Here is a 13716-nt window from a genome sequence, read left to right as displayed (position 1 = left end):
CACCTGTGTGCAATAACGAGCGCTCGTTCTCGCTTGGAAGTTGCCGGGGCCACGACCGCACCGTGCGCGGCGCTGTAACTACACACTTCGTTGGCGGCGGGGGAACCAGGAAAAGTGCATGCTCGTGCCAAAATAACAAAATCCGAGGCCGGATTCCTAGATTGTCCGTGGCCGAAATTCGTCATATCAAAAATGTCTCCCGCTGTTACTTTATTACATAAAGGTCGCAAATACATGGGTTTCTATGGAGCAACGGTGGGGAATAGAAAACTTCGTAATATCAAGAAATTCGTTATGTGGAGGTTCGTTATAGGCAGATCTAACTGCACTTGTTACCTTAACTGCTTGATCTTTATGCATGGAATCGAACCAGTAATATCTGCTGAACCTCCCGGCCTTTCTCTTCGCCTCTCTCTCAATCTTTATGAAGCGGCAGTGCCAATTACAAGTCGTGTATAAGGCATCTGATTGAGTGAGGTAACTGCGCACGAGATCATCTGTATAAATCGCATACATTCAGTGGGTCCTGAGGAACGCCGAAGGGGAGAACTTTTTCTAAAATTTTACGGGAATTTGCTAACCTCAACCTAACGCAAGGCAAATGTGTTTCTTTTTTATTTGTATTTTTTCCCATTCATCTCCGATCAAAAGGTTTCGCAGAGTGAGAGTCTTATCTGTGACCTCACGTACAGCAGCTCAATACCATGCTGCCGTCAATGCTGTACCACATTTAAAACTGCAGTGCCCATGTCGCGGCGGAAATCGAGTACGTTCACAACCATGCCATGCAACAAAGCACCAGTCATCGTAAACGTCGAAGAGGCTAAGATTTTTTTTTTTTAATGGCTGCGATCTACGACGAGCGAACCGCCCCACGTTAACCTAACAGAATCGTGCATTGCAGGCAGTGACCCTTCCCTTTAAAAGCTGGGACTTTAGCAAAAATAACAATTCGCAGAAATTACTGTCGAAGGTATGTTGACACATGCCACGCCGCTATGCAGTAAGACCCTGCCGGCAGAACTACTTGCGCACCAGCACCTGCTCCGAGGGAAAGGGTGGCTTGCCCTGTTTGCTCGCAGCGACGTCGCACTTTTTGCAAACAAGGAGAGGCAGGTCTATTGCAAGCCACGGAAGTTTGTGGATGTTCATCTTCAATGCAGAGGTGTACCAACAATGGAGGAACTGAGGTGTCATCGTTTTAACATTAGTCTTTTTTCTTCTTCTGAGCTTTCAAAGCTCAAGTATGCACAAGATTATGCAGCACCCAATAGTGTAATTAATGCTAATTAGACATTGCTTAAGTAAAGGATTGTGGGCATTACGCCATTATGCAAGTGGCAAGGAAAACTGGGCAAGCTACTGGAATGTTGCCACATGCATGATTAATGATGCTGTGTCAAACTGCACTGTCTTAATGCATCAGGGTGCATAATATATGGTATTTTTAAATGAATGTATCTATAAGCAGACAATGCTTAAAAAAAACCTATGCCAGTGTCTTGAAAAAGTTTGTCATTAATCAACATGTCTGCAACTTTTCCAAAAGACAGTTCAGCTGATAGCTAAAAAAGAAATTACACATATATAAAAAATTTTAAACATTCACTTTTTGTTTTTCCCAGAACTTCCATCCCAGGGGAGACAATCGTTTGCTAATATAAGAATCAGTAAAACTAAATTAACAATTAAAAGCTCGTCACATTAAATCAAGCAAATCCAAAAGGCAAGTTGAAGCCAGACCTTGATCCATGAGCCAGCACAAGTTCCCAGTGCTCCTAGGATAACAACAAATCGAAGACCTCGTCGTTCAAGCAGCCAGGAAGCAGGGAAGATGAGGGGTATGTAGGTCACCATGTACACCACTGCTGTCCAGTTCACCGTGAGCTCATCTATGTTGTAGTATTTCTGCATGAAACATATAAATTCACACAGCCTAGCTGTCAACCCATTTCTTGGAAGGAACATCTTACTTGCAAGCACAACAAGTGAAAATAGGTACAAGTAATGGGCCCACAAATATAGCGGCTAGTTTCATGGTGAGGATGACTGCATGGGTACTGATAGCCAATAATTACAATAAAAAATTTGTTGCAGGCGATTGAGCATTCTAACAGAACAGAATCTAGAAAGGAAGACTACATCACTACTGTGCACACACACTTCAAAAGGGGTGCCTACCAATGATCCAGACGTCACACTGGATCTGTGTATGTTGTCGCCAGTGTGACTTTTCAATATTATTTTTATTAGTGATGATACCAAGTACAATACCAAAAAGATCTGCTGTCCAACTATTGGTTACTACATAATTGCAGCAATGCCATTTTCGCAAATCTTTGAATTGTGAAGGAAGCATTAAATCACATGCATAATCAAGTAACGTGAAGTGCTCGACTCTAAGAGTGAACCCAAAATATGATTATACAGTCAGTCACAACCTAGAAATAAATACAGGCTCCACCTGCAAAGGCGCCGCACTTGCAATCACCTAGGTAAGAGAGGAGTTCTGTAAGCAGGTCTTGTTTCAAACCATAGGTACTTTTTCTGTGCTAATATAAGTGCACACATATCAGCAACTAAAGGTTCATCCTCCCTACTCAAATTATCACTTTTTACTTAACAGTGATGTCAAACTCTTCAGTGAAATTTGCCGGGATGTTTAAGTATTACACTTAAAACCAGTGCACAGGCATGTGAATTACCAGGCGCACCAGCTACTTGAAACACACTAAATATGCTAGACGTCACGAAAATGAGACATCACGAAATTATTTCTGGATAGAACAGAGAACGCAGTGCGTGGCCCTTGCATTTAATCGAGCAACTGCAGTTCGCTCACACGTACCATGACAAGGTTGGTGATGATGGAGTACTCTATCCACTGGAAGGCGTTCGTCATGGAGTAGAGGATGAACAGGGTCAGCTGCACGAACCGCCAGGCGTACACGCGCGTCATCATGTCCCCCATGTCGGTGGACGAGGCGGCACCGCTGCTGGCCGCCACCGGCGAGAGGGGCGAGGACGCGGCCGAACCATCATCGGCGCCGCCTGCGGCATCAAGGACGGCAAAGAAGCCGTGAGCACACCCTGCCATGCTTTTAACTATCCGCGCGCGGGTTGCATTGCCCCGCATTCACTCGGCCACGACTTATCGTGCATCACACGGAAACACTGCGTCTACAGTGCACGCATTACCCCGCCGCAGTGGTCTAGTGGCTAAGGGACTCGGCTGCCGACCCGCAGGTCGCGGGATCGTATCCCGGCTGCGGCGGCTGCATTTCCGATGGAGGCGGAAACGTTCTAGGCCCGTGTGCTGAGATTTGGGTGCACATTAAAGAACCCCAGGAGGTCGAAACTTCCGGAGCCCCCCACTTCGGCGTCTCGCATAATCACATGGTGGTTTTGGGACGTTAAACCCCACATATCAATCAACATGCGCACGCACCTTTCTGCGAAACGCCGACGCCGATCCGTTGTCCGAGCAGTACGTGGCAGTGGATGAGGATTACTTCGAAATCCCGTCGCACACCGACCAGCGACTTACAAGGCATGGCATCAGTGTTGGGAGGCATATCGAGAGAATGCTGCCGCCGATCCGTTGCCCGGGCAGTACTGGACCACCGCGATTCCGCGTTTCCTTCGAGCGCAGCCAACCGATGCCATCGACGGCGAGATACACAAATATGTGCAGGCGTATACTACACCGAGATCACGAAAGATAAACAGACTTTGAGAAAATATGACTCAAAAAGAAAGTGCAGACGTTGCGGCTTATGTTTCTTGGCCGCGAACTTGAAGCAGTAAGAATAATTGCTCGCAAAACTGAAAAAAAAAAAGTGACGCCGAACCGCCCGTTACAGAAGCACCCGGAAAGACCACCTTGTCCGATTCACGGCACAGAGCGGGCGCGCGCACGACTCCCAGAAATTTTCCACCGCGGTGCTCTGAATCTTTGAAAAGTACAACTGTCGCTCGTGGGCCCTCTATCTCCTGAAGACCAGGCAATCGCGCTGTCGCTTTCGCCTATGAGAGGGCGTCGCCACAGTGCCCGCAGTCCGTGCTCCAGCCTGTCGCCGGCTGGCCGATAATCAACGGCGCCGAGCCAACGCCACCGCATCACTACAAAGCCGCGCTCGTATACACTGGCCCGCAGTTTCGTAATGTGTGCCCAGTGTCCACACGCGTCGGCTACACGTCGACCACTGGGGCCCGCGGCGTCGCACGGATAGACACGGCGCGGCAGTCGTCTCGACGTCTGTCGCTGTCCTGCAGCCAATTCGTGAGCTGTTTGTCCCGGGACCATGCTTGCAGCGTGCCTTGCACTTGCGTGCTTGCACTCACGGCGGCGCCTGGCCACGCGTCTACGCGTCGCCTGATTCGCGTATCGCGCGTTCAGATAGAGCGCGCCTTTTGCCCTCCGGAGACTTCCGCATAGCTGGTGATGTCCACGCGTAACCGTTTGGCCCCTGCGGCTGGCACCAGCACGCAAAGGTGATAACATGGAATCAACAATGCGGACGTGGCAATGGATGCCGACGTATCGCAACTGATGGTGCAAGTAGAGCTTCAATATGTAGCAGCCAGTTGCTTTTTTCCATTGTCTTGCATTATTCCCACGTTACAGAGCGATTATCTAAGGAAATTGTATAGGATTTATCGTTCTCTTTTAAAGGCAACCGATTTAACTCAGTTTGGTTTCGCCTTAATAACAGCATGCTTGTCTTTCACGTACACTGTTGGTCTTGAACCTCCAGATAGCATCCTCTGGAACGTTTACTATACATCTATACAGTGCTGGGCTCAAGCACCTCAGTATGAAATCCACGCGCTCCGTCCAAGCTAACTGTCGCGCGACCTTGAGATCCAGGAGGGTCCTTTTCTTGTAATGGAGCGCTCGAACATAATGGTGTCATCGAAGCTCTTTAGCTTGGTCGACGGAGGCCGCAGACGCGTTCGGATGTCCGCCCCACGTTGATTCTGTCACCACACTCATTCCCCTCAGTTTCTCTGAATTCCCTTACTTCAAGGGTTTCGAACACACGGACGGCCCACGTGGTCACCACACATGGAAACAAAACCGTAGTACAAAAAGCTCTATCGATATATTCGAGAACCGGAGTCCAGATTTGCCATTCGGCACTGCTATCGATGTTTCTCGAATGCTTACTTCAAGTCAGAAGAATTCAATTTTAAAACATTTAAATAACACACCTAAATATTTGTTTTTCCCCGATATTACCGAATGCAGTAACCTTAATAACTAAGCTAGTTGTTTCACAATCATCTTTAAGACTTCTTGATGCGCAGCGCCAACAGTGAGTGTCTGAGGCTTCATTACGGGCATGTGCACATGCTCGTTTAATTCTGTCACTGCTATAACGATTATTCTCCAGAAGTGATCATCTTTTAATGTAGCGCTGTCTTAATTATATGCTTTTATTTCTGTTTATTGTGAACCGTTGTCTTGAAAGCGTGATCTCTTTTATTATTTATCTGCCAGTTTGTACATTGAACAAATATACAAGCATCCTGTTAAAGCCCTATGTGAGTGCTAGTATTCATTAATCAATCAATACCCTTCAGAAAAATAGCCCATATATGAGATATTACAAAAGCTTCCTTTCATTTCGGATGACAACGTTAGCTATCTTGTTATAGACAGCCATTCCAGTTAGCTTGGAACTTCCTTGGCCCCCCGTATACCTCGCGGCACTGCATTTACCGACTTCGGCTCGCTGGGTGAAGTGAGCTGGAGAGCGCTGCCCTGTATGTATTCTTTCCTGTAAAGCAGAGGCGTGCATGTTCCCTGAATAACTGTAGAAAATGTGGCCCCACCTCGTTTCGATTGATTGATTGATTGATTGATTGATATGTGGGGTTTAACGTCCCAAAACCACTATATGATTATGAGAGACGCCGTAGTGGAGGGCTCCGGAAATTTAGACCACCTGGGGTTCTTTAACGTGCACCCAAATCTGAGCCCACGGGCCTACAACATTTCCGCCTCCATCGGAAATGCAGCCGCCGCAGCCGGGATTCGAACCCGCGCCCTGCGGGTCAACAGCCCCACCTCGTTTCCTTATATTACCACTTACACTATATCACCACTAACCACTGACACCTCCTTACCTAACAAGGGCATGCAGGGTACCAGGAGAGGTGATCCTCATGTGTCGTCCGCTTATCACCATTAGCGGAGCGTTGATTGAAGTAGAAGCTTTGCAGAAGAATAAGTATAGTGCACAAGAGGGCCAGCCCTCAACTCTTATCTCGTTGGCACGAACACTTACAACCCGCGCCGCACTTCACGGTGCTCGGTGACACTCCAGAATGTTGATACCGACAACACAAAGCATTTCGTTCGTAGGCGCTCTTTTAAAGCGCTGGAAGCATCCGCTATATTAACGAGGACCGGCCCTCGTTTTCTATACACAATTAATTTCAGAGCTATTTGTGAATATAGTCTGGAAATTTTACGTGCGCCGCTTGTTTATCCAAGCAGTACACTCTTATGACAGACAGTTCAGCTATGGTTGGCAACGATTCATCGTTGAGTAAACTGAGGCGAGCAAACATAACAATAGCACGATCATTCATGGGGCTTTACGCGTTATGATGACGGGCCACGTCTTAGCGGAAGGCTCCACGCATTTCGACCACCAGTGGCGATTTTCACCACGATAAGATTGTTCGCGCAATCATCAGGTGGCTACACCACCTTGAATTTCCCACACCAGAAGCCGTGACGTCGCAGATTTTTGAGGCCGTCTGCGGCGGGCTACGTAATTGTAACATCACGAAAAATTATTTACATTGTGTCATAAGGAACGCCGACATTTAAAACAGCAAGTTTCAGAGAAGTTGAACCAACAGGGCCATAATGTGCAAACGTATACGCTCCAATACGTGACCTCACACTGACGTTAATGGGTTGAAGTTTCGGAGCGAAGTTAGAACGTAAAACGTAACTTTAACCTTTATTTCATGATAGTGAAAGTAATGACAATTTAGTTCTGAAGGAATAATTTGTCTGCATAAACTGATTTAATGTTCCACTTTAAAGTCCTTTCAACGTGCACCTAAATCGGAGTACAACACGGGCCTCTAGCTCACGGACATTAGAGTCTGGTTCTAAGAGTTTACTATATTTCCTCTTCCAAGCCAAAACATCGCGTCGATGTGAAGTGGCCATGCGACTCACCGTGAACTTTGACCTGGCCGTTCTTCTCCATGTCGCCGAGAGGCACCGCCTTGACCCCGCCGGTGGCACCTGCGACACAGCGAGCGAGAGACGCGCGCGCCGTTCAGTAACGAACACGCGCGGTGCACAACGAAGGCGTGCGTCACGCGATCTGTTCGTACACTGCCAGTCGACAAGCCCGCTCGAGACCAGACCGACACACACGACACGAGCAGGGAATCTTCGCAACACACTCTCGCCGCAGTTGACTGAACCGTCGTCATTGTCTACAATCAACAACGCGAGCTGGAGACGCGCGGGTTTGGACTGGGAGCGTATACGCGTGGGCAAAGCTCTCCGCAGGAGGGACCAAGTGTCATCTTCCCCCTCCCCACTTTTCCCCGAAAGAAAAGTTCCGCCATGGATTAAAAAAATTAGAATGAAGCGATGAAGTTGAGTTCGCAACGGCCTGCCGTTTGTCCCCGGGTTTCTGGCGGTAAAAATGGGAAGTAAACGGTTGCTTGAATGCAATATCAAGTGCCCTTGGTCGTCATTCTGTAAAAGAATAAGTACAAATAGAACCTGCATAGCTATAATCCTGCGCACAAAAAAAGTTTACGCAGTCGGACCTGGAAGGTCCGACAGCGTAAACCCTCCCCTCCCTCTCCTTCTCACTCACTCTCCTCCCGCCGGAACGTAAAGCTATAAGTGGAAGTGTCGAAAACATCAGCAGACGACTCGGTCACACCGTAAAAAAGAAAAAAGAAGTAAGAAGGCACTTTGCGATTATCGCTGTCCTACCCAAAGAGAGTTCGCGTGGATGCCTTGTACAATTTAGTTCTCTCGTTTTAATCTCATAATACTTCTTTATGCGTGTCTAACATTGTCGCGGGGTCATGACGTTGAAAAAGGCAACAGTGATCGTGTTCAAAGCGGGACTCTTTTATTCGGGCCCGAGAAATGAGAAGTGAAAGTGCAGCAATACACTGTACACTAATTACATATAGCAGCGAACAGAGCTTCAGCCGTTGATTAACCTGCTCTGCGATGAGGAGCGCCGGCATTTATACATGCGGCGTGGAACATCCGAGTTTTATCGCTGGTTCTCGCGTAAGCCATCTAATCAACTTGACAATTCGCGTCTTGCGCGTATTATCTTCGCGAAATGATCTTGACCAATCGCGAAGCTTTTCAAACGTCGCCGCACGATCTGCGCCGAGCTTTGTTAACAGTTAGGGGGTGTGCGAATCGTGAATTTCGGAACCGAATCAAATACGAATGAAAATCGAAAAGTGTTCCAATAGTTTTGAAATAGTAAGCCAAACATTTTCAAAGCAGTCTCAGACTGGTAAGGTATTTTCCAAAACACCCGAAAAATTCCATAAGATTTCATTTCACACAAATATTCACAAGTTCTAACAAAGGAACATTACGATTATTACCCACAAAGAAAACCACAGTAATTCAAACTGAGGCAAGCTCGTATACAGCAGCAAATGAGAGCCTTGGAATTGTATTGTGACTGCTTGCTGAAAGATATATCAGTGACTACAGGATTCATAACACCACTTTCATAAAGTGGTGTCTTCACAAGCTAGTATCTTCATAAGCTAATATTACAATGAGTACCACGGTGAAGATTAGTAAACTAGTGACACTATCGCATCGTCGACACGGGAGTTTTAAGTAGACACGCCTTCATCCCATGATAAACACAGCGTCAATAAATGGACAGCATTCATTTAGACAATAAGACGCTGGAAACAAGAAAAGTTATTTTTTGATGTTGCGAAGTCTCGTTCCTCCGAAAACTTCCAATATTCACCATTCAATTCGAGTATACCCAATCGAATAGAACGCCATTCATATTGTTATTCGAAACGTTCAAATATTCGCCCACCACTACTAGCAGTCTTCTATGGGTGTAACCAGACTACATCAAAATAAAGCACTAAATACATGTGGTACTATAAATATTTTCTTATTGGGGTTGTGTAGACTGTTTTCGGGCGAAAATTCGAAAGGCCACACTAAAAGTCCAGTAGGTACATTTGCGTAAAGAATATGACGACACGAACGGAAACCGCAGGCGAACCACGGTTCTGTGGGTGTTTTTTTTTTTTTTTTAACAGCTAAGTTTGCAACCTCTCAGCCAGAACTTGTTCGCTTAACAAAAGTATTTTAACGTCCGTTAAAAAAATGCTTGTATGCGAGCTAGGAAATTCAAAGTTAGACTCCCGCTATTTCACTTGAACACAGGCAATGTTTGCACGCTATATTTAAAAAATAATAATAGCAACAAAACGGAGCTGTTATAATGAAACAGTGTCTTTTCGTCTTAAACAAACTCACACTTGGAAAGCAAACCCGTCTTTCACTTTATGGTAGTGCGCAAAGCATTCAATATTACAGAAATGGTGATTTCGATTTCGTAACACGCTGAAATGATAAAATTTCTGTTCGTATTTATGAGTTAGGGTTTGCTACGTCACGACGACAGAGTAACGCGAGTGTTTGGACAAGTTGGTAGTTCGTCGTCAAGAAAAGTTCAACAGCGCGGGGGAAGGAACACGAACGGACGAAAAGAGATCTGACTCGGACAATCATGGCACTTGTCCCTGTCAGCTCTTTTTTCGTGCATTCATGTTTTTTTTTTTCACCGCGCTGTTAGAATTTTTCTTGACGCGACAGCAGGCCACGTACTTGAGACCCCTGCTGTAGGGGAAGATGTGACATATATATATATATATATATATATATATATATATATATATATATATATATATAAATATATATATATATATATATATATATATATATATATATATATATATATATATATATATATATATATGGAGGAGGAGGTAGAGGAAGGAAAGGCAGGAAGGTCAACCAGGCGAGCGTCCGCGGTTTGCTATCCTACACCGAGGGAAGGGGATTGAGGGACGAAAAGAGAGAAATAGAAAGAAAACAAAGAAAAAAAGGTGAGTTTAAACTAGACTGCTGCGTTCGATAGTACTGGACGCAGGGCTTCAGGCATACGGCGAAACATTCAATACTCAGTCAGTTCATGATGCCTATTGAAGGCTTGCAAGCACTGGACGTAGAACGTTACTGCTGTAGTTGTGCGATGAAGGCGGGGAGGGGAGCCTTGATATCTTAAGTGCAATACAACAACGAGGCCGCTGACGCTTTCCGTAATTTGTCGAAAAAAAACAGAAATGATCCTCATCATGAACGAGCACGCGGTCTCTTCATCCTCTTCTTCATCTTCGACGTCCGCCGCCGATTTTTGAGGCGTAGCCTGCAATAACCCTGATGTGTGAGAGAATGAGTGAATAAGTAAATAATTAAAGAAAGAAAGAAAGAAAGAAAGAAAGAAAGAAAGAAAGAAAGAAAGAAAGAAAGAAAGAAAGAAAGAAAGAAAGAAAGAAAGAAAGAAAACTTCTTGCCGAAAAACACATTCTTCGCGAGACCGCAAGACCGATCTAGCAACACTGACACCACACTCAGCCTTCCAAGCACGGCATCAGGCTTGCTAAAAAAAATGCAGCTATCTGCGATCACTTCGTACTGCGTTATAAACACAGGTGGGCACATGTCTCTGTGCATTGACGCAGAGATGCACGTCTATCTTGCATGCGTCAGCGTAAGCACACGTGGAAATCAAAATCGCACGACGGCTACTACGTCGGTGAATCGTAATGAACGTCTCGTTAGCTGAAAGGCAGGATGCAACCCCTGCAGTTTTTGCAGATGAATGTAATTACGTTAAAGCGGTGGAGATTACCACCCACTTTTATTGAGCCAGTCTCTCGCCTTCACGGAAGTCTGCAGAACATTCCATATTTCAAATATGGTAATTTCAGTTACGTGCAACTGTATGAACCGAGCCACATTGCGCTTTTTGGAGCATTCACCATATGGAATCAGCTCTCTCTCTCTCTCCCTTTACCTAGGTAAAGAGAGAGAGATAGAAAGATGAAATGATGAAAGGCTGGCACGTTTTTGACAGATGACCGCACCCATGACATAGAAACTAAAAGTCCAATATCCTAAGCAAATACGCGTGCAATGCACACGGCTATAAAAAAAAATGCATCAGCTCTGTGAACTGCACTGCTTACGTTGCGCACGTTTTTTTTTTTGTTTGTCGTTTTTTGTGACAATTTTCACAAATTGAGGCAAATAATACAAAAGACAATTGGAGACACAACCTAATGGAGCCAAGCATTACAGGAAAGCACGTGGAACGCTATTTGTAGTTTATAGTTGAAGTATAAACAGTTATTACACAAAATGAATACGAATTAAACGGATGACACGAGAAATGACCGCTACCCACATACGGATGCTGTGGCGATGCAGCTGCTGACGCGCTCTTTCAGAACGACAAGCACCTCACGGACATCGTGCGACCATACGATGAAACATGGGTCGCTGTAAAAAAGTGAACAGCCATTGGTTTCCAGCTGGTGCGCCTGTCTAATCCCCTCATTGTAGGGGGAAAATGTATGGCGAATTTTTCAAACGAGATTTTACGTTACGCACTTCCGAAAACCCTTTCTTTTTTTAAGCGTGCGCGATTGGATAGCCCAGCACAACTGCCAATAACCGCTTACGTTTTTGGAACGTCACTTCCCGAAATCACACGGCTTACCAATCATGGCGCAAACAGCTACCGGCATTAAAAAAAAAAAAAAATGGACGCCAACTCGAACCACGAGAAAGGCGACGATCCCGTACGAGTGTTAGACATGTGTATGAGATACAATAGCTAACGAAGTAGTATCGATGTGGTATACATGACCACACAAACGTTTGCATCTTATGAAACTAACACAGTGACTGCAGTAGCTGTAGAGTTCCACCACTGCGGAACATGCAATGATTGGTTTGATTTCCGGCCACATTCCATAGCGGAAGTGGCGTGTATACACCGTACCGTATACGTTAGCGTATACACTGTGCCTTGGATACACGTTAAACGACAGATGGTAGAAATGCATCCGGACCTTTCCGCTGTATAACACGGAGTCTCACACAGCCACCGCTAACCGAGTTTTGGACGTTAAGCCTAAATATTTAGCTCAATTTGATCCCTTCCCAGCATGTATGCATGCCAAAAAGAACGGGGCGAATCGTTGTATAGAGCGGCAAAGCTAGAAGGATATATATGAACGATACGGTCCCTATAGCCTGAATAGTTCTTCTGCGAAGAGGGTGTTTACGGGCGGCACTATACACATGCATGTGCCACCCGCTTCTACACAGACACAACAATTGAACGTATATATATATATATATATATATATATATATATATATATATATATATATATATATATATATATATATATATATATATATATATATATATATATATGGGGAAGAATGCCCAACCATGCGTTCACCTGTTCCCAGGGCGAGGCATAGCAGCGGCCACAAAAAGTCGAAGACGAAGGCTCGCAGTGAGCTGAACAGACGCTGCCGACGAAGTGCACCGGGACCATTTTTGCACACCAGCTGACCATCGCCAGCTCCGGTGCTTCCACCACGCGCAGCACTTGCCGCACAGTCGCCACGATTGCGACTACCGCTAGCACCATCAGTAACGCCACCACGACCACCACCAGAGAGGGCGGAGCGCCAGTTACGTCCAGGAATCATCTCGGCGATCCACCGTGTACAGTATATAGAGAGTCGCACGACGTTCGGAATCACATTTTACACGCAGTGCTCGACGGGTCGCCTATACGAAGTGCGCGCAGCGACAGTCAACGATCATTGCCATTCGCTCGTAGAGTGTGCTCTACGATCTTCTGTCCTCTCCCAGCCCGATCTGCCTCCTGGAGCTGCGCTCAGGTCGTCGTTTGTGCCAGGTGTCCGGTAAAGCGAATCGCAGGACGTGCAAACACGGGTGCCGCGGACATAAAGGCGCCTGCGGTAAACGCGCGCGTCGGGAAACCAACGCCGGCGCGGCACATTCCGCGGAGTCGCGGAAAATATCCGAAACGGCTTCGTGGTTATCGTGCCCGGCTGCGCGAAAAGAAGCGGGTACCTGGCCGTATTCCAGAGGCCTATACCCGTGCTTGCAGTCTCAGTTTTTTACGACACCTGATATTCGCGCACACTGCAGGCGCAGTACGAGACACTGTTCTTCGTACGATGCAAGTTTTCGAGAGATATAGCTGTACGCGTGGCCACCGCTGAACCGAGTCTATATAACAGTTAATGGATAGTAAACGTCATTAAAAGACGTCCACGCTGACGGCCGCACTTCAGGGGTAAAAAAAGTAAATCTAACGGAGCTACAAAGCCTCGGGAAACTGGAGTACCACGCATTCCAAACGTGGAGAGTATACAGGTGTTTTAATTTACATTGCAATGAAAATAACTACGCACTGTTGTAACTCGGGGTGGAAGGTGTATCCCACCGCTGATCACCAGTTGTTGGGAATCCCACCGCTTGCAACCATATGTGGTAACTCGGTGTGCTGAGTCGTATCCCACCGCTGACGACCAGTTGTCGTG

The 13716-nt window shown here is 46.1% G+C and overlaps 1 protein-coding gene across 5 annotated transcripts in view; it reads right to left on the bottom strand.

The window, feature by feature from the left end:
• LOC119188225 (choline/ethanolamine transporter flvcr2b) overlaps positions 1–13716 on the bottom strand; it is a 61702-nt gene that overhangs the window by 13746 nt on the left and 34240 nt on the right. For 3 of the 5 annotated variants that reach the window (XM_037436158.2, XM_075895252.1, XM_075895246.1), the window contains exons 2-4: positions 7205–7273; positions 2849–3051; positions 1744–1908 (exon numbers count right to left, since the gene is read on the bottom strand). In XM_037436158.2, coding sequence (XP_037292055.1) covers positions 1744–1908; positions 2849–3051; positions 7205–7235 — 399 coding nt within the window. In that variant the 5' untranslated portion in view covers positions 7236–7273. Of the gene's footprint in view, positions 1–1743; positions 1909–2848; positions 3052–3448; positions 3732–7204; positions 7274–12596; positions 12868–13716 lie in introns of those variants that run through there. The other 2 variants (XM_075895228.1, XM_075895232.1) reach the window with 2 other exon arrangements.

The sequence above is a fragment of the Rhipicephalus microplus genome, chromosome 1 (genome assembly GCF_043290135.1).
Source record: "Rhipicephalus microplus isolate Deutch F79 chromosome 1, USDA_Rmic, whole genome shotgun sequence".
NCBI lineage: Eukaryota > Metazoa > Arthropoda > Arachnida > Ixodida > Ixodidae > Rhipicephalus > Rhipicephalus microplus.
Note: the sequence above shows the minus strand (reverse complement) of the source record. Positions and strands in the feature narration are given on the sequence as shown.